General features: G+C 44.3%; 1 protein-coding gene across 4 annotated transcripts in view; it reads right to left on the bottom strand.

Moving 5' to 3' along the window:
* DNMT1 (DNA methyltransferase 1) overlaps nt 1–21,172 on the bottom strand; it is a 56,281-nt gene that overhangs the window by 18,644 nt on the left and 16,465 nt on the right. For 3 of the 4 annotated variants that reach the window (XM_038567349.1, XM_038567347.1, XM_038567348.1), the window contains exons 2-20: nt 20,847–20,883; nt 19,818–19,925; nt 19,406–19,625; nt 18,706–18,784; nt 17,272–17,347; nt 14,216–14,250; nt 13,557–13,641; nt 11,684–11,718; nt 10,599–10,680; nt 8,460–8,494; nt 7,879–7,960; nt 6,077–6,111; nt 5,706–5,751; nt 5,532–5,612; nt 5,350–5,459; nt 1,791–1,909; nt 1,418–1,510; nt 451–602; nt 104–291 (exon numbers count right to left, since the gene is read on the bottom strand). In XM_038567349.1, coding sequence (XP_038423277.1) covers nt 104–291; nt 451–602; nt 1,418–1,510; nt 1,791–1,909; nt 5,350–5,459; nt 5,532–5,612; nt 5,706–5,751; nt 6,077–6,111; nt 7,879–7,960; nt 8,460–8,494; nt 10,599–10,680; nt 11,684–11,718; nt 13,557–13,641; nt 14,216–14,250; nt 17,272–17,347; nt 18,706–18,784; nt 19,406–19,625; nt 19,818–19,925; nt 20,847–20,883 — 1,698 coding nt within the window. Of the gene's footprint in view, nt 1–103; nt 292–450; nt 603–1,417; nt 1,511–1,790; nt 1,910–5,349; nt 5,460–5,531; nt 5,613–5,705; nt 5,752–6,076; nt 6,112–7,878; nt 7,961–8,459; nt 8,495–10,598; nt 10,681–11,683; nt 11,719–13,556; nt 13,642–13,996; nt 14,022–14,215; nt 14,251–17,271; nt 17,348–18,705; nt 18,785–19,405; nt 19,626–19,817; nt 19,926–20,846; nt 20,884–21,172 lie in introns of those variants that run through there. The other variant, XM_038567350.1, reaches the window with a different exon arrangement.

Raw genomic sequence — 21,172 nt, 5'->3', positions numbered from 1 at the left:
GGGACAGAGGTTTCCATCATGTTAGCAGGCTGGGAAAGAGTGGCCAGGACACTCTACCTTCTCTGGTCTCATGTCTTCAGTTTTATTCCTGCTGCATCCTTACCTTTTTCCTAGGGTGACCCCAGCCAACTTGATCAGGTCTCTCATGCAGGGTGTCAGAAAAATGGGCTGCTCATCACTGTCCCCAGCCTCATCATAACTCTCTACTTGTTCTACCACAAACTGGGCATGTCGAAGGAGAGAATCCTCTGTAAATCGATTCAGGTTGAGCACAGAAGGAGGAACGGTGGTCTTTAAGAAAAACATCAGAAGTTTCTCTTAGGCTTCAGTAAAACTGTTCTAATCAAACTGAGAAATGGTTTCTCATTTTACATGTGAATTTTCTAACAATATCTACAGTGCATTTAAATAGACATGGATGCTAGTTTACAGAGACACTGAACCTCTCACCTCAATTTTATTGATCAAGTCTTCATAGGTTGAGTCTGGGTTGCTCTGCAGGAACTCAACCACAATCTTACTTATGTAGATCTTCTCCTGCATCACACTAAACAGCGGTGCATACTCTGGGTTGGGATCCATCAGAATGTATTCGGCAAAAGCTGAAGTAAACAGATATTTCAAAATAAAATAAGTGGTTTGAATCCAATGGCAGCTGAGAATGGCCAAAAGGCAGGGAGGAGTCTATGAAGACAATAGTCTAAACAACCGTCTAAGTCATTCCATATGCAAAAGTCAACAAAATGCAAAGTACATTCAGAGTTAACTCATCAGAAGTGGCCTAAAACAGCTAGAGAAGACAACAGGGGTGCTGGCTGGCTCACTCATTGGAGCATACATCTCAATCTCAGGGTTAGGAGTTCAAACCCCATGCTGGGTATAGAGGTAAGTTTTTTAAAATCTTTGAGATTTTTTAAAGTAATTTACTCATGAGAGACACCTAGAGAGAGGGGCAGAGACATAGGTAGAGGGAAAAGCAGGCTCCATGCAAGGAACCCGATACGGGACTCAATCCCAGGACTCCAGGATCATGACCTGAGCCAAAGGCAGATGCTCAACCACTGAGCTACCCAGGCCCCCATAAATAAAATCTTAAAAAGAAAGGATGGCTAGAGAATAGGACACTGGCCAAGTGATCTTATTTTGGCTCATCTTTTATTTTTGGAATTTAGTCTCGGTTTGAACTATAAGAATAGGACCTGCTCTTCTAATTGGAAAGTCAGGTCCAAAGCCAGTTATAACTCTAGAAAAGACATCCTAATGGAACATGACATAGTTCCTGACACAGTCACAAGTTAGCCAAATCTGTTCATGGGAGCCTGAGGCATCCCACCAGAGCCCAACCAAGCTCCATGGAAGACAGGAATGAAGGCCCCCTTCAGATTCTAGTACAGTCCACAACTGGCCACATACTTACAAGTGCTGAAGCCAATGAGCGCCTTTTCACCTCCATCAAAGCCAGTGATCCACCATTCATTTATGGGGCCAAGATTTTTGCCATTAACACCACCTAAGATAAGAAAAAAAAGTTTCCTGAAAAGACATGAACAAGAGCTAGGTCTCACATTTCAAACCCCAGAAGGGCCACTGTCACTGAGTGCCCCCTAGCTGACATCTCCTGTCAGCCAAAGGGGGCATTCCTCAGAGCCACCTGAACAAAAGTATGAAAATAGCTGCCCACAGCCGTCTAAAGTCCTAACTTTTAAGAGGCAGTAGTTCCAGCTAGGTACTGCTTTGTAGGTAAGCTTTAAGATCTCTGTCCCAAACATAACCTGGAACGTTCTACTTACCTTCAAGAGATGGGTCATCATCATATATTGGTTTTGCATAACCGGAAAAGAAGAGTTCAACATTCTTCTCAATGAGGCCAGTGTCGATTGGGCACAGGTGACCACGCTTACAGTACACACTAGGCAGGCAATAGAGAGTGGTTACCAGCCAGCCAGTGAAGGAAAGTAGAAGAAATATAGAGTTAAGTTCAGACTTAAGGAGATGGGACCAGGTGCAAGTCCTAGACACTTACCTTTTCAGTTGCTGATCTAGAACACCAGAACAGCAGTGTCCTCACCCAAAGAGTTCCACCCGATTCTCCCACCCATGCATCAAGAGGACCTGGATGTCTGCAGACCTAGGTGTCTACAAGGGTGACACCAGGAGATCAGCAAGTCTTATCAGCAAGAGGACACGGAACCTCATAAGGGAACAACTCACTACATCTTCCCTCGGCACACTGCTAACAGAAACACTGGTTTCTCAGACATATTCCACTTAGAGTTGTCCAACCATCACCTCCATCTAGCTCCCGAACGTTTTCATTGCCCCAGAGAAAACCACCTCTCCAGTAAACAGATACTACTTCCTTTTTAAAATTTAAGATTTTATTTATTTGGGCAGCCCGGGTGGCTCAGCGGTTTAGCGTCTGCCGTCAGCCTGGGGCGTGATCTTGGACACCCGGGATAGAGTCCCGCATTGGGCTCCCTGCATGGAGCCTGCTTCTCCTTCTGCCTGCGTCTCTGCCTCTCAATCTCTCTATCTCTCTCTCGCTCTCTCTCTCTCTTCACGAGAGACAGAGAGAGAGAGAGAGAGAGCGAGAGAGAGGCAGAGACACAGGCAGAGGGAGAAGCAGGCTCCATGCAGGGAGCCTGACATGGGACTCGATCCCGGATCTCCAGGATCATGCCCTGAGCTGCCCAAGATTTTATTTATTTATTCATGAGAGAGACAGACACAGGCAGAGGGAGAAGCAGGCTCCATGCAGGGAGCCTGATGTGGGACTACTACTTCCTGTTCTATCCCTGCCCCTGGGAATCCCCACTCTGTTTCTCTGCATTTATCCATTCATGATATTTCAAACACAGTTAACATTACAGAGTTTCACCTCAATAAAAAAAAAAAAACTCAATAGAGCGTATTACATAATAGCATGAAAGAAATACAAAGATATGGGAAGGACAGGCTTCTGCATCATGTGGGAGGGCTAAATCTTGAGTTTAAGGGTACCTGCGGTCCTACCACCCAAATGTCAAACTTAAGAACATGAAATCAGGCTGCAGGGGGAGGGGAGGGTTCTTTCTGTTCACACCGGCCTCAAAGACTACCTTCTGCACCAGAGGTACCATCCCATCCCTCAGAGGCCCAGGTAGGCCACACTGAATTTTTTTTTTTTTTAAGTCTTTATTTATTCATGAGAGAGAGAGAGAGAGAGAGAGAGAGAGAGAGAGGCAGAGACAGGCAGAGGGAGAAACAGGATCCACGCAGGGAACCCAATGCGGGACTCGATCCCAGGACTCCAGGATCTTGCCCTAGGCCAAAGGCAGGTGCCAAACTGCTGAGCCACCCAGGGATCCCCATGAATCCTCAACTTATTTTTTTCCCCTTTTTAAAAGACTTCATTTATTCATGAGAGACATATAGAGAGAGGCAGAGACACAGGCAGAGGGAGAAGCAGGCTCCATACAGGGAGCCCGATGCTTCTCCCTCTGCCTGTGTCTCTGCCCCCAGCCCCGTCTCTCTCATGAATAAATAAAATCTTTAAAAAAGAAAATGCAAACATGAATACCTTGAGTTGAATTTCCCTACTACTTGCCAGGCATGACAGACAGACTTGGGTCATAGCTCTGGACTTAAAGTCCACTGGGATACTTGGACATATATCAAGGGAGAACAGGATATTGCAGACCTACAGAAGAGGAGGCTATAGTGCCCAGCCTGATAAGGTATCTATGGGCCATGTTGGTAGAGGTGGTATCAGGGAGAAATTCTAAGCCTCAGGCAGGGACAGGACACTAGTTCATATGGACCCTGCTCTTGACTTGTTTCCATTTGCCACTTTCAGCCTCAGTACCAGAGGTTAGCAGAGTCCCTAAATAACTCGGAGTCTGGCTCAAGTGGCCTGATGTGAGAAAGAACATTAGCCCTGCAAAGGGTGTCTTTAGTGCCACCTCCTTACCCTACAGGAAGGAGTCCACAGCAGACCCTCTCTCAAGGAGGAAGCCAAGAGATCCCAAGCTCTGACATTCCTGACTACAGCAGCCCTGGCTCCTGGGTCCTTTCCCAAGCCTCTCTGCTGAGAAACTCAATAGGGAGGCATGAGGGCATGAACATCAGCTATGTCAATATAGCATATTTCCCTGGCAGAGGTTTGGGCCACGCCCTGAGGATCACTGGCAGATGGACAGCATCCTGATACAGATCAGGATCCTGATCATGTCAGAGAGGGAGATACAGCCAACCACCAGCCACAGAAAGCATGAAATGTGCTGCAGAAGAAATGGACTGGGGATCTTGTCTGAGGGCAAGAGAACCTCTAACCTGCTGTAAGGCAGGGCTGTTACGGAAAGGATGCCCACCTGAGGACCACAATAGTTATGGCAAAGGCACTCCACTCCCACCATTCTCCACAGGAAGGGGTAAAGCACCTGCCAAAGCCTAAAAGAAACCATGGGCTAGTCCTGGAGTCAAGCTATTTCCCACAAAGAAAGCCTCAGAATAACTGCAGCCCCAGTGAGAAGTTGCTGAACGGAGGGTGCTGAAGAACACGGAGACTCTGTGTACTCAAAGGCTTGTTTGAGCCTTGCCAAAGGCACAGTCCAGATGCCAGGACCTTCACTAGAAAACTCAGGGGTCACTACCACAGCCTGAAAGGTCCTGCAGGATCTAACCCCCTCCCTGGCTCCATCAACTCCTGCTCCATCAACTCCAACCACACCAGCCTCATCACTGAGTCTTTCATGCTAATAGGAGTCCACTCCACCTCAGAGCCTTTATACCTGCTATTCCCTACCCCCTCCAGGGTCCGGGTGTGTGTGTGTGGGGGTGGGGGTGGGGGCGGGGAGTCCTCCTTCCCCAGCTATCCCCTCGGCTTATTCTCTATGCCAGGAAGGGCTCTGCTCAAGTCCCTTGCCCTCCATTCTAAACACATTCTTTCTCTCACCCCCACTCTGCTCACCTACCACGCTTGTCACATCTGTCGTAGCTATTACTACCTGACAGGCATAACTTTGTTTCTGCCTGCATGAAAGCAGGGACCTACAATGCTCTAACAACTAGATCAGCACCTGGCAGGTGGCTAGCCCTCATTTGAATGAACAAACCTCAGGGTGTATGCAGACTGAAGATTAAACACGTATAGTTTTAACAAACTACACAGCAAAGCTATACTACACTCCCTACCATCTTTGTGGTTATCTATGAAGGGTCAACAACTTAAGAAATGCTATAGGTTAGGAGCTAGAACTTCACTAGGATAGAGGGAAGGGGAAAAACCAAAAAGAAAACAAACAACTTCACTAGAACTTCAGCATCGTCAGGGAAGTGCTCTATTACAAAGAGCAGGAATGTATCTATTACCTGAAGCAGGTCAGTTTGTGTTGGGGAAGAGCCTCATAACTCTCAAAGCCAGACTCATTAGCATCGAAGATGGAGAGCTTCTCATTTGTCAACAACTGTGGCTCATCCACCTGAGAGACATTGGAGCATTAGGCAGAGGAAGAGGCAGGGAATAAAGGGCTGCGAGTAGAGTCGGGACTTACTGCGTCAGGAGGATGCTGTTCATACTTTAGTTCGGCATCATCCAGGTACTGTCCACACTGCACACACCGTAGAGGATGGGTCTGGGGGCATGGACACAGACAGTACTCAGAGGACCAGCTCTAGGCAACCCCACCAGCGCTGGAGCCCCGCTTTACTTCCCACTGTAGCTTTACCTTGGAGGACACTACTGTTTTGGTTCGAGCCATTTTTTTCTCATTTCTGAGAATAAAGAACAAGATTGTTTGGGTTTTTAAATCAATCAGAATGTGTAAGAATCTACCAAAGCTACACCTAATCTACCAACACAGATGAGCATCAGCTGCTGCCTCCAGAACAAGCTGGTTCCTCAGTGTCCCTTTACCACGTGGAGGGGACCTGCCTCACATAGAATTGGAGGGTTTTGGTCCTGAGCTCACAGATCCAATCAGATACAAAGATAAGCTAAGGCTGCTCCAGTAATTCACTAAAAACCCCTTTACTTTTCTTTCTAGAACCAGAATTTTAATATGACCTGCTTTATACCAAGACAAAAATAAGTTCTTACGGTTCTTTGGATGTAGTTTTGCGCCTCTTCTCTTCCTAAACAGAGAACAAAAGAGGGTACGAAAGTGATTTACATCTGAATAAGGCTTCAGAATTTAATATACATGGTTATCACAAAACTTAGTCAGAGGCAAGGAGGAAGGCAGTCAAAAGGACCAGTGAGACCTGAGCCATCTGCAGTATATAAAGTCTTATATTCAAAATTCTTCTAACAAAAGCCTTCCTTAAAAGACTCCTAACAGAGCATTGAAAAAAGATATTTAGGGGCACCCGGGTGGCTCAGTCAGTTAGGCATCTGCCTTTGGCTCAGGTCATGATCCCAGGCTCCTGGGATTGAGGCCTACATCAGGCTCCCTGCTCAGCGGGGAGCCTGCTTCTCCCTCTGCCTCTGCTCCTCCCCCTTCTCCACATGTGCATGCAACTCACTCTCTCAAAAGCTTTTTAAAAAATTAAATGAAAAAGATAAAAGTAAATGTTTAGCTTTCTTGCACAAGCAGTACCTCACAAGTCAACAGCTGATGAAGGGTGCTATGGAATGAATTCAGTCCCTCTGAATTTCACACTGAAGCCCTAACCCAGAATGTAACTATATTTGGAGAAGAGGCTTTTAATGAGGTGACCAAGGTTGTAAGGGTAGTCCTAAGGGTAGGCCCTAGTCCAATAGGACTGGCGTCCTTCTAAGGAGAGATATCAGGCTCACAACTCTCCCTCCACTCACACAGAGAAGAGCTTGTGAGGACATGGTGAGAAGGTTGTGGTCAGCAACGGGGAAGAAAGGCCTCATCACAAACTAACCCTGCCGGCACTTTTATTTTAAACTTTCGATCTCTAAAACCATAAAAAAGTACACATCTCTCGTTTAAACCACCCAGATTATGGTATTATATTAGTCTGCTCAGGCCACCATAAAGAAAAGGGAAACTTATTTCTAGAATTCTTTTGGGTAAATGAAGGAATGAGAGAACTGGACTATCACCCCTTTGCAACTCCCAGTGACATAGATTTAGGCAATGACTGTTAGAAACAGCAAGTGAAAAGCCAAGAGGGACTTTATAAAGGATGTATCAAGCGGCAGCACTTCGGCCCAGTGATCAGTCTTAAAACCATAAATAGATATCTGTGCCTTCTGGTATGACACAACAGGAAGCACCTGGCATCACCTCAGAAGTCCATTGGGAAACAAAGGGCCTGCTTCTGGTTAAGCCCCCAGACCTAACCATCAGTCTATAGGAGATAGGGCTGGAGAGACATTTAACACAAGAGGGGTGCAAACAACAAAAAAACAAAATCCAGAAATTCTACAGGTAAGCCAGTTCCTGCTATGAACTGCAAGGAAGAGGAGGGAGCAAAACTCTGGATGAGACAGGGCAAATACCAACCAAATTCACTGTACAGACCTCGTTTGGATCCTGATTCAGTCTCCACTATTTTTCTCATAGGCAGGGAAATTTGAACAGACTAGACCTGGGCATTGTGTTAACGGTGATCTTGTGATATTTAAAGAGTCATTTTCTCTTACAGGTAGTTCTTCTATAAGGATTTCAGTAATACACCTGGGATTTGTTCAGCATCATCCAGAGGTGAGCGAGGCTGGGAGAATGGGGAGGGACTGATCCAAACTCTGGACCATGAGCTGAGAGCTGCTATAGGTGGATGAAAATCCGAGGGGTTGCTACCTTATTCTGCCTACTTTGGGGTATGCATGAAAATGCTTCCATAATAAAAAGTTACCTTCCAAAAAAAAAAAAAAAAAAAATCACTTTGAAATGTAGAAAACAGTAGGACTAAAAAACAAGAGCTTACCTTTTCATCCTCATCTTTTTCCTCAGAAACTTGTGGTTTTACTCTTTCAGGTTCTTTCTCTTCAGGTCTCCGCTTGGCAGCTCTGTTAAGTTAACCAATACATGCCAAATATTTGCTCAGAATAACCATATTGCCAACTCACGTCAAAAATAACAAATTACTGCCCCCTTTTGAAAAGCAAAATACTCAGGATATACCTGGGCAACAGATTCTTCCTATACAATAAAGAAAGTCCCTTGTCATGGCAGTTCTAAAAGCAACATTGATAAGTTGTGGTAACCCTAAAAAGGCAGCCCTGCGCAGAAGCGCCCCATGACCCTTCCGATACGAGCCAAATGAGAAGTGCTGGGAGCTAAGAGATACACGAGACTATGCAGGATGGGACGGCTACCCAAGTGGCAGAGGCTAAGGGGTAAGGATGAAGCCCAGTTTAATTTCTCATCCAACCCTGCCCAAACAGATCCAATCTTCCAAGAGTAGCAGCATCTCCCAGTAAATCTCTACATCATCACAGATCTCTAGAACAATAACGAAAATTACTCAAAGGACAGCACAGAGGCACAAGCATTTCAACCACTTACAGATCTTTGGGTTGACTTCTGGGTCTCTTTTCATCCTAAGAGGGTAAAGCAGAGGAGGAGAGAGAGGGGGGGGGAAAATTAGTTTCTGAGAAAAGAACAAGACCAAACTGCAAGTATCTGTTAATGACTGCAGCACTCTGGAACTGGAAAACAAGACAGGAAAATCTAGGCGGGTCTACAGGGTAGAGACGAGACTTCCAGTTTTTTTTTGTTTTGTTTTGTTTTTTAAGATTTTATTTATTCATGAGACACACAGAGAGAGAAAGGCAGAGACAGAAGCAGGCTCCACGTAGGGAGCCCCACGTGGGACTCGATCCCAGGTCTCCAGGATCACGCCCCAGGCTGAAGGCGGTACCAAACCGCTGCGCCACCCAGGCTGCCCGATACTTCCAGTTTTTAACTCCATTCCCTACCTCCTACAAAACAGAATTGACTAGGAGTTGGCAAACGGTTTCTATAGAGAGCCAGAAAACAAACCTTTTCAGATTTTGTAAGCCCCATGCTACGGTGCAAGTACCAACCCCGTCATTATAGCATAAAAGCAGCCAGAGACAATACGTAAGTGAAAAAGCACAGCAGTGTTCCAACGGAATTTATAAAAATGAGCAGAGGGCCAAATTTGGGCCATCATTTGCCAACCCAGCCCCAGGAAAGCTCATTGTAAAAGGGAGTATTACAGTCATTTAGCTTATGTTCGCCAAAATGCCTGTCATTCCACCTATCAATCTGGTCAGAAATGAAGAGGTCACACTGGCATTAGACAGCAGGAAAAAAAACAAAACAAAACAAAACACACACACACACAAAACTTAGCCATCTAGCATGGAAATTTTTTTTCTTTTTAAAGATTTATTTATTTATTCATTCATGATAGACCTAGAGAGAGAGAGAGAGAGAGGCAGAGACACAGGAGGAGGGAGAAGCAGGCTCCATGCCTGGAGCCCGATGCAGGACTCGATCTGGGACTCCAGGATCATGCCTTGGGCCAAAGGCAGGGGCTCAACCACTGAGCCACCCAGGAATCCCTAGCATGGAAAATTAAGAAATAAAAGAATTCCCAACACCATCACTAACTCCTTGTTATACACAGATAATCTAGCATCTTCTGAGCTTACATTCTAATTTATTGAGCTCATTTTCATAGAATAACAAGTCTATTAGTGGAGTTATTAAAAAAGAGAAGCTAACAATATTAGGGAAGGTCAAATGTGTGATCCTTCCGTTCCTTTCTACCATGAGGCATGAGCTCCTGCCATTTCCGTCTGCAGAGAAGGGTGGTCTGACACCACCACTAAGATCTCTTTAGCGGGCCTAGAAAGGGATTCCAGCCAAGCACTGACAGTAAGATAACCAGTATCTGGACAGAAAAGGTGAGACAAGATGGTAGAGCAAGCTTAGAGGCAACACTAAATGGGTCAAATGCCACAGAACAAGAAGGGATGTTGATTGCCAACCAGGTCTGAAGTAAGGAAGTTCAAGACCTAGCAAGTCTGTGACCACGATCTCTACTGTCTAGATCTCAACAGACAAAAACCCCAGAGAGATAATCCTGGGATTATTCCAATTCAGCTTCTCTTAGACAGGGACTATCCCCCTTAAAGAGCTGGAGATTCCTGTGCTGTAGCCCCTATGCATGAATCCCCCTCCCCTGAAGTTCAGGTGGCAGGGCTGCCCTGCAGGTGACCTTGCCACCCTGTATTTTTATGAAAGCCCAGCCCTACTCCATGTATAAGGTCTTTGAGTTTGAATATGTCCACTTAGCTGAAATGGGGAGGCTGGGGAGACATAGACTCAGTATTTAGGCGGCCAGTAAAGTAGTACAGGTGTGCCTGATGTGGCTGAGGGGACACAGGTCAAGCCTTCTCATGGAGGAGATGGAGAAGCTGGATGCACACATACCTTTATCAAGGCACACACACAGGCCCTTACCCACTGGGATGGATAAATAGACAACTGAACGCTAACAGACATGCAGAGACAGCCACCAACTCCCACGAGGGGGATCACATAACTTTCTTAGAGTCACCCCATGGATAGGCAGGACAGGATTGAACCCAGAGCCCTGCCCCACACCATGCGTTCCAACCAAGTGGGAACAGAAGCAAAGTGAAATTTAAGAAACCAAGATTCAGTCTTTACCTTCTCGTCTCCATCCATTTCACCCTGCAGTCCAGTTCTTCCTTCTCTGTCTGGCTCCTCCTTAGACTTCGGTTTAGGCGTTCTGTCGCACAAGACAAAACGCACACACCCTGATCAGCTCGGGGAGCCTGACGCCATCGCAAGCAGCCCCAGTGAGGACTATACATAGTCTCCTCCCAGGACTTAGAACATGGATCGCCTTTCCCAGCTGAAGGGCAAATCTTCCCTGCAGGAAACCTGAAGGGCATTTATTACTTCAGAACCTAGGATGTTCAGAGATGCCATCAACATTTCATGTAAATGTTGCTGACACACCAGTAGCTTAAAACAAAACAAAAACCAGTAACTCCTCACCACACACACTCCACTGATGTCTTGTAACCTGATGGGAATTCTGATTGCAGTGGAAGAAGGCAAATGTCTGGCCCTGAGGTGGACCCTGCAGAGGTTCACAAAAGCTGGTCTGATGTGCAATCTGCATCAACAGCCATGGAAAGCCAACCTCACATAGTATCTCCCCTTCACGGCCCTGCCAGTCCATTTCGGTGTTCGGCCCACCCAAGACAGAGGCCTAGTCTCAACATTAACTTTAGCCAACTGGATGTCAACAGAAGCTTGAAGTACTTTTCACCTCTGCCCTCATGCTTTGCCACTGCCGCAAAAGCACACCCAGGCAGGCTTCATCACCCCCACTAAGCCTGGCCAAGATCAGCAGACAGTCACCAAGATGTAGACTTGTAAGCTAAATAAATGCTGTCTTAAGCCACTGAGCTTTAGTGGCAGTTTGTTATACCGTGTCCTCACAGCTATGAGTGAAGAATGTAGCTGCTCATTCAATGCCCTTTAATGCCACCTGACAAACTGCTCGCTGTATGAATACCACTGAGGAAGGGCCTGGGATCAAGATCAGCTGAGATCAACTGAGCTCAGCTTTCACTGTGGTGGTCTGACCTCCCATACACGTATAACTTACACACCTAATGCCCTGTCAAATCCACTATTTTTTTTTTTTTTTTCACCAGAACACTTATTTTAGCAATTAAGTTTCACAGTAGGAATTACAAAGGCATGTTAACGATACTTACGGTTCTTTGGTTTGACTCCTGAGCCTCTTTTCTTCCTAAGGGGGGAGGGGGAAAGAAAAGCTAGTTAATTTTCCTTCATTTAGCCCTGATTTTTTTTTTTTTAATTTATTTTAGAGAGAGAGGGAGAAAGAGCATGTGAAGGAAAACAGGGGAGAACAGAAGGAGAGGGAGATAAGCTCCAGCAGACTCCATGCCGAGTGCGGAGCTCAACACAGGGGCTCTATCCCAGGACCCTGAGATCATGACCTGAAACCAAGAGTCAGACACTTAATTGACTGAGCCACCCAGATAACATCACCAACCCTTGTGGGACAAGAGAAGAAACACATCACAGATCATTCTACTAGAAGAGATACTGGGAGTCTGACCACAGACAAGGAATTTCAATCTAGCACAAAGCTCCTTTGGTCTTCAAGTCCACTAGAACTGTCTGTTCTCAAATGAGCTTGAAGTGTTCTAACTATAATTGCTGTCTAATATTAACTAGTATCAGCATAGGAAAGGTGACCAATTGAAGGCTAGCTTTAAGGACCAAATGGTTCAAAAATTATCATATATCGGGACACCGGGTGGCTCAGCTGTTTAGCGCCTGCCTTTGGCCCATGATCCTGGAGTCCCAGGATCCAGGATAGAGTTCCACATCGGGCTCCCTGCATGGAGCCTGCTTCTCCCTCTGCCTGTGTCTCTGCCTCTCTTTCTGTCTCTAATGAATAAATAAAATCTTAAAAAAAAAAAAAATCATCATATATCTTAGCTACTTCCCTAGTCCCAATAACTGCACTAACCCTCCATTCAAGTTTGTAGGAAACTGCTAATCAATGTCTTAACAGGACACAAAACAGGACCTGATATTGCCCGCCAAAGGTTAGCCCTTTGTCATACAGGTCAGTACTGTCTAATGGTAAGGCTTCAGGTATCAAACCCCCATTCTCTCTCTGATCCCCTCCCTGGGGGTGGTGTCAAGTGGCACATCCATATTTCACAGAACTTTAAACTCTGATTTTACAAAGAAACTGGAGGTCTGGGGAAGACCTAGGGGGATCTGGTCTGATCTTAGTTAAGAATGCAACTCAAAGGGGTACCTGGGTGGCTCAGTCAGTTGAGCATCCATCTCAGTTTTGGCTCAGGTCATGATCTCCGGTTGTGAGATCAAGCCCCAGGTCAGGCTCCACACTCAGCATGGAGTTGGCTTGAAAGATTCTCTCTGCCCCCGCCCCCTGCCCCCCACCCCTCTGCCATGGTCTCTAAAGTAAAATCCTTAAAGAAGAAAAAGAACAAGACTTTATATCTGCTATGTTGTTGCTATAGAATTTTAGCACCACATGGAAAATTAGATTTCCACAAAGACTTGGTGAGGGAAGGAGGCAGATGGGCAAGGACATGGACCCAAGTTCTGTGACTGATAGAAGAACACAAAGTCCAGCAGACCCTAAGCCTAATGATGGTGTGCTTATCGCTACAGCTGCATAACCACCCCCCACCCTCGTCCAGGTAGAGAACCACAAAGAAAGTTTGAAAAGCATTTTGGCTAAGGTCAAGTCCATTTTGATAAGAGAAAGTCATTTTGTTCCTACACACTCCCCACTCCTGTGACCACCCCCTTCTCTTCCTAAAACCAAATGGGGACTCAAAGATTAAAAAGCACAGTTGAGGGCAGCCCAGGTGGCTCAGTGGTTTAGTGCCGCCTTCAGCTCAGGATGTGATCCTGGAGACCCGGGATCGAGTCCCAAGTCGGGCTCCCTGAATGGAGCCTGCTTCTCCCTCTGCCTGTGTCTCAGCCTCTGTGTCTCTCGTGAATGAATAAATAAAATCTTTAAAAAAAATAAAAAAATAAAAAGCACAGTTGACAAACTTGGATGTGATCAGGCTTTACTTTTTCCTCTCTTTCTTCCTCTTCATCCATGTGTGTTCCAGGTTGTACTCTCTCCGGTTCTTCTGCAGGGAGTGCTCTGGCACCTCTGTCAAGCAAAGTAGCACACAGCCCAAGGGTGACTCCCCCAAACTCCTCCCCTGCAACCGCTTTTCATAAGGTCCTCTCTTCCTACCCAAGAAAGCAATCTTCATCTCAGAAGCCTTGAAAGGCACATATTACTTTAATATTTAATAGGACCTTTAAATGGGGATCCCTGGGTGGCTCAGCAGTTTAGCATCTGCCTTTGGCCAGGGGCGCAATCCTGGAGTCCCGGGATCGAGTCCCACATCGGGCTCCCGGCATGGAGCCTGCTTCTCCCTCTGCCTGTGTCTCTGCCTCTCTCTCTCTCTCTGTCTATCATAAATAAATAAATCTTTAAAAAAAAATAATAATAATAGGACCTTTAAATCTGGTTCTGACAACTGCCAGTTGCCCTCAATTCATTCTTTAAGAATTCTACATGAATTGAAGGTTAGTAGTCTGACCTCAAATTCAGCATTCTTAAGCCATCTATGGTCACCATGGTAACTCACAAGAAAGCTCTTTAAAACTCTTCAGAAAAGTCATTCCAGTAATGAAGATTGCATATTGTACAGAAAAGATATATTAATTATTCTTACTGTTCTCTGGATGTAACTCTCCGTCTCTTTTCCTCCTGTGTGGAGAGAAGGGAAGACAAGAATCAAAGAAGATCAAAATGAAAAGCATGAATGAGAAAGTATTCACTACATTTGGTACAGTTGAACATGGCAGAGGGTCTGGCTTTGGGGAAAAAGATCTGGGAAGCCACCAGTCTGGTAGTGATGTCCCATCTCCCTCAAAATAAAGGGGAGGCCCAGAAGTTGGCCCCGTACACATCCGTGTGCCAGAGCTTGTCTAGTGAGGCTATGTAGAAGAATCCAAAGATCCTTCACCTTCCATCAGTAATTCTTTAGCATTAGGAAGAAAAAAAAAGTAATTTGAGATTCACATTAGCAAGGAAGAGTAACAACCTCAACTGGACATCAGCTCCTTTCAGATGAGTACTCTAGTGTACCATTTCTCTAAATTCACACTATTTGCCATCTCCAGGATATCTAGGTATGTTAAAAAGGGATAAAAATATTTGGATGATGAAATAGATCTGTACCTTGTTTGAGGTGGAGGTTACAATAATCCATACATGTGAGAACATACGTGTGAAAACCAGTAAAGTCTAGATTGTACCAATGGCAGTTCCTGGTTTTGCTACTGTATTACAGTTATAGGAGAGGTTAATCATTGGAGAAAGTTGGGTAAGCCACACAGAACCTCATTGTATTCTATTATTTGAAACACATGAAAAAAATCTGTCTATGTATATACCGAAAATTCTGCCTTCAGACCTGAGCTATATCAGCTCTTCCCGGAGTCTTCAGCTTGTTGGGCGGTCTGCATGTTTTACGCTTGCCAGCCTTAAATGCATGAGCCAATTACTTAAAATTAATCTTATAGTCTATTGGTTGTTTCTTTAGAGAACCCTAGTATAGTTTTTTTTTTTTTTTTTTTAAGATTTTATTTATTCATGAGAGACACAGAGAGAGAGAGGCACAGAGACACAGGCAGAGGGAGAAGCAGGTTCCATGCAGGGAGCCCGACATGGGACTCAATCCCGGGTCTCCAGGATCACACCCTGGGCTGAAGGTGGCGCTAAACCACTGAGCCACCGGGGCTGCCCCCTAATATAGCTTTATACTAACTAGTATACTAATATATTCTCTCTCTCAAACAATATAGAAGAAACTGATAAATCCTTTCTCCTCTTTGGAAGTTCAGGGAGAAGGGAGAGCTATGCACTAAACATTCTTTTGTACTAAGAAATTTTACTAAATACATAGAATACCCATTTTTAAAACAGTAAATTTTCAAAGATTTTTTTTTTTTAAGATTTTATTTATTTATTTGTTCCTATGAGACAGAGAGAGAGAGGCAGAGACACAGGCAGAGGGAGAAGCAGGCTTCTCTGCTGATGTGGACTTGATCCTAGGACCCCAGGATCAGGACCTGAGCCAAAGGCAGATGCTCAACCACTCAGCCACCCAGGTGCCCCTTTTCAAAGCTTTAAACGGACTAAAGAAAGATTATTTCTGAATGGTGACTTATGTGACCAATACCATCTGATACCATTGGTTTGGTACACTAAGTCTTACTCTAGCATATTAGAACAGACAGTGTTTTTACAAGTCTTCATCCACAAAGCCCCCAGGCCTTGTACACACTGCCAGTGAAATGGTATGTTTGAGGAGTCAGGTAAAAAGGCTATGTAAGCCTTCCAAAAGGTTAGGGTGCAAGAAACCACCCTTAAAACAGGTGCATGTGGGCAGGAGCTATGATATTACAAGAGCCAGCCTGCTTCTGCCTATAATGCTTTTTCCTAGGAGACAAGAGACTTGGCCACTGATCTGAACAAGTGGTTCCCTCTGTGCCTCCGTTTCCCCACTTGAGAGTAGGTAACCCAACTAAACTACAAATATCTGAATAAAGGTTATAAAGAGTAACATCAAGTTTCTAAAAATAGAATCAGTGCCTTACAACAGGATGGCAAGCCTACCTCAACAATAAGGGTAGCCCAGTGACACCTGATTGCGCCCTCAATCCGGTGCTTCTTACCCAGAGCAATTTTACCCCTCACCCCAATCTGGCAGTATCTGATGATGATTTTGGTGGTCACAAGTTGAGAGGGGAGAGGGATTACAACTGGCATCTAGTACGTAGAGGTCAGTATGTTCTACATAGGGATATACCTCCCCCCAAGCAAAGGATTATCTGGCCCCAAAAGGCAATAACCACATGGTTGAGAAACCCAGTCATAAAGAGGAAGATCTGTAGTTTGCTCTGTCAGTAGCATTAAGGTATTTACTACCTACACATAAACCTAGAGACTTCCCCTCAACTTACCTACATAGCTAATTTTCATTTTGATTCCGCTGTGGGATTAATGTGTAACCATCTGGTATTATCTAGGTTTAGCCCTCAAGTCACAAGGGAAAGTACCAGAGATTAACATTTTCTGTATTAAAGACCCTCAGTAAGCCACTGATTTTTCTAACCTAAGAGATCTAAGCAGCATATTATACTACATATAGCAACTGCCTAATGCTCTGCTGTTAGACAAGTTAAATGTGGAAGAGGAGCTTAGGATAACAGAAGCAAATGCTTTAAACATGTCACATTTGATTGCCAATCTTGTCAGCTAGAGAAGTAGGAAGGTAGAGAGAGAAGGTAACACTCTGAAGTTACGGAGCTGCCTCATGAGTAGCAGGGGCCTGTGGAGCCCTCAGGTCTAACAGTGATATACTTCATACTGCCTGGGACAGGTCCTAACACCTCCTCAGGTCACTTCAAGTCCATTTATAGATAGTCCCAACTTTCCAATTGGCCTATCAGCAAACATACCAGAAGGCAGCAGAGCGAAGGACTTAAAAAGGCCAGCCTTGGGCAGCCCTGGTGGTTCAGCGGTTTAGCACCACCTTCAGCCCAGGATGTGATCCTGGAGACCTGGGATCGAGTTCCACGTCGGGCTCCCTGCATGGAGCCTGCTTCTCCCTCTGCCTGTGTCTCTGCCTGCTTCTCCCTCTGCCTGTGTCTCTGCCTCTCTGTCTCTCTCATGAATAAATAAAATCTTAAAAAAAAAAAAAAAAAAAAAGGCCAGCCTTACCTGGTCATTTTCTTCTTCAAGAGAGTCATCCGATTTTGCTTTGTCAGGCTCTTCCTCAGGCTTCCGTTTGGCAGGGCTATCAGAAACAGGAAAGCCAACCGTTAGCTCAGCCAGACGCTAGACCTCCAACAGGCACGAGAGGACTTGTATTCCTCCCTACCAAAGGCAGCCTGTTTAGGACAGATTTGGGTCATGGATGCCTTCTTCCTTCCAAGGAAATGCCTTCACTGCCAGGATACTGAACAAGGCTTCAAGCTTAATGTTTGAGTGACAAGTTAAAATATCACCATTTTGCAAACCCAAGAAATTATGGACCTAGATGGTAATCAACAGCTGCTGGCATCACAGAAGAGATATCATATGCCTCTGATGGAAAGACATGGCACCATCTATGAAAAAAATTTCATAAAATAATAAAGCTGGAATCTCAGCAAGCTTCTAGACCTAACTACCAGTTTACAAGAAACATAAGACAAGGAAGAAATTAACCACCACAAGGGTGCAGTCAGCTAGACCTAGAAAAACTATTGGAGAACTGAACTAATTTCTTCAAATAAATGGCAAGAAAAGAGAAAAGGAATCTATAATTTGAAAGGGTGAAAACAAATCAAGTAAACACAATCTGCCAAAATATGAGGAAACACAAACACTGGCTATAGATTTCATAGTAAGGAATTATTATGCTTTATAAAGTACAAAAATATTAGAGTTATGTTTTTTTTTTAAAGAGACTGATAAATTTTATTCATATTTTGCCAAAATTGCTAAACAAAACAAAACAAAACAAAACAAAAAACAAACCACAACAACAACAACAAAAAAGCCACCACCACCACAGATTTTATCATCTAGAAATATACTGAAATGACATGTCTGGGAAAGGCTTCAAAGTAATCTAGTTGGAAAGAGTTTATGGGGGTATGGGGGTATAGATGAAAAGATGGCTAGCTGATAACTATTGAAACTGGGTGACAAGTACTTGTGTGGGGATGAGGTTCCTTTTACTATCATCGCTAGTTCAATATATGTTTGAACATTCCCAGAAGAGTAAGAATATGTGTTGAAAAATGCTCTTCATGAGTGTTTAATGAAGAAAACCACAGGATGAAAACCTACGGCAGCTTGGGTGGCTCAGCGGTTTAGTGCTGCCTTCAGCCCAGGGTGTGATCCTAGAGACCCGGGATTGAGTCCCATGTCAGGTTCCCTGCATGGAGCCTGCCTCTCCCTCTGCCTGTGTCTCTGGCCTTTTTCTCTGTCTCTCTCTGTCTCTCATGAATAAATAAATAAAATCTTAAAAAAAAAAAAAAAAAAAAGATGAAAACCTATGCAATGTGGAAGTCAGAATTGCTAAATTATACCCTATTAATTCCATTCCTGTTTACCAAAAACAGTTTGCCCCAAGAAAAGATGGCTGTCAATTCATTATATACTGACCCCCTTGCGAAATGAGATAGGATGGTGGTCTGCCTGGTAGTTTGCCTTGTAATCCTGGGGCTAGATGAAGAAGCTTCAGCTGTTTAGAGGGGGGGAAAAAAAGCCACTATGAATAAAAAAGTTCACAAAGTGCAATTCTTTAGCATTACCAAGCTAGTGCAGAGAATCAGGTTCTGAAGATGAAGTACCCTCCTCTTGTTCTACCCAACAACAGTAGTGATAAACATAGCAATTAGCACCTGCCAGTTTGCTGAACCATGCTATTGGAGCTCTTATTTGAGGGGCCAAACCCTGAATCAGAGAAGGAAACAACCTGCTCTTGTATTGTCAAAAGATAAAGTGGCCAAGAACCTGACTTGCCCTCAAGTCCCACGCTCTTAAGGGTTTTTCAAAGTTTCCCAAGAATTACTTTGACTACAAAAGTCTACACATTTAGCTCAAGTAGGCATATAACCTAGAAATAGTATTAATACCTGTTACCTTATATATCATCAATTTAAATTATGTTTTGGGATCTAATGCTCTATACTTAGTCAAAGAACGAATCTGAAGAAGTCTATACATCTACACTGGTTATGAAATATACACAAGGAACAAACCAGGGGGTTCTGCCTCAGGGGACCTATGGCTCCAAGTATGGTACCACGTAAGGGGACGTCTAGTCTCCGCCAAGATTAATAAATGAGTCAAGTGGTCTTACACTTTGTCTCTCCATCAGACTTGCTTCTTCTGGGCGTGCAAAGTTTGGAAACGGGTTTAGGGGATTTGTTTTCCTCTGCCATTCCCACTCTGCGGTCCTCACCACTTGTCTGGCTCCCGTTTTCTAGACATCCATTCATTTCCCGACTGAAAGCATGAGCTCCATTCTCCAAGGATAAATCTTTATTTAAAAGGGATTTGACTTTAGCCAGGTAGCCCTCCTATAGCAGGAAAGGATAATTTAAGTAGCAGTGAATGTAAACAAGTGGCAATAAGAGAATAAGGAAACACACATTTCCTTTATAACTATTGGGGAACAAGGAGAGCCGGGGATTATTCTGCCTCCCTGGTCACCCAAGAGTTACATGGGAGGAGACGTTTTCTAGATGCCAGGATGCTGAGAACTGACTTACCTCTGATAATTCTTCTTTATGTAATTTGGTTTCCAAGTCACATAACTGATTCTTTATTTCTGTTTGCAGAAATTCATGCAAGAGATTCAGTTTCTCCTTCACGCATTCCTAAGAGATGGATATAGGTTTAGAGGGTCCCCAAAGTCCCAAGGCACTAAAAGACTAATAATACACAGATAATTAAGCTGCCTGGTCACAGAATACTGGCTGAATAGTAGGCAATGCTGACTCAGCCTGAAAAACTGAATATTCACAAGACATGTTTGTGATGTTTCCTTAAGATCACATCACACCATCTCCAGTGATGAAAAATACAAGGATTAGAGGTGGGATAGAAACACATAACGGTGTATTAGAAAAAAAATTGTGCTTTTGAGAAGTGTGACCAGGACAAGTTACAATTCAGGACTGATAGTGTGGAACTTAGATTGGGAGTATATCAAGGAGTTACCAAGAAATAAGCAGCATATTAACACCGAACATTAAGAATAATATCTAGGTTATCCTCAAAACTATGAAAAAAAAGCCAGGGCACCTGGGTGGCTGAGTCAGTTGAGCTTCCAACTCTTGGTTTCAGCTCAGGTCATGATCTCATGGGTCATGCAATCAAGCCCCATGTCGGGCTCTACACTAAGGAGGGAATCTGCTTGAAGATTATTTTCCTCTGCACCCCCCACCCCCCCACCCCCGCGACTCTGACACACGCACCCTCTCTAAAATAAAATAAAGTCTTAAAGGGATCGTTGGGTGGCTCAGCGGTTTAGCACCTGCCTTCTGCCCAGGGCATGACCCTGGAGTCCGGGGATCGAGTCCCACATCGGGCTTTCTGCATGGAGCCTGCTTCTCCCTCTGCCTCTCTGTGTGTGTGTCTCACATGAATAAATAAATAAGAATCTTTAAAAAAAAATTTTAAAAGTATTAAAAAAAAAAAAAAACTATGGAAAAAAGCTGACTCCACTTAATCCTTTTATGAGCCACAAAGCATCTGTCAAAGTAACATTCCATAATAAAACTTGAGGTGGAGATTACCTTTTCTGTTAGGCTATCTCTTTCCAAATCTTTGAGCCTGCAGGAAGAAAACAGGGGAGAAAGAAAGGCTATTATGCAACTCTATTTACTGTAAGAACACCACAGTTTTAAAGAACTTTAGAAATAAATTTGACATGTGGGAGTGTTAGGGTAAAACAAAAACAACAACAAAACCCACAGTGGTTTTCTCCTACCCGTGAGCTAGAAATCCTATTATAATGCCTATAGCAGTCGTTAAGTCACTTACAATCTGAATGGGGTCTCCCCCATTGCCCATTAGGGAGCAATTTTTCTGATGGTGAGAGAATAGAGTAGATCTATAACAG

The sequence above is a fragment of the Canis lupus genome, chromosome 20, assembly GCF_011100685.1.
Source record: "Canis lupus familiaris isolate Mischka breed German Shepherd chromosome 20, alternate assembly UU_Cfam_GSD_1.0, whole genome shotgun sequence".
NCBI classification, from domain to species: Eukaryota; Metazoa; Chordata; class Mammalia; order Carnivora; family Canidae; genus Canis; species Canis lupus.
This window is presented reverse-complemented; position numbering and strand designations above follow the sequence as displayed.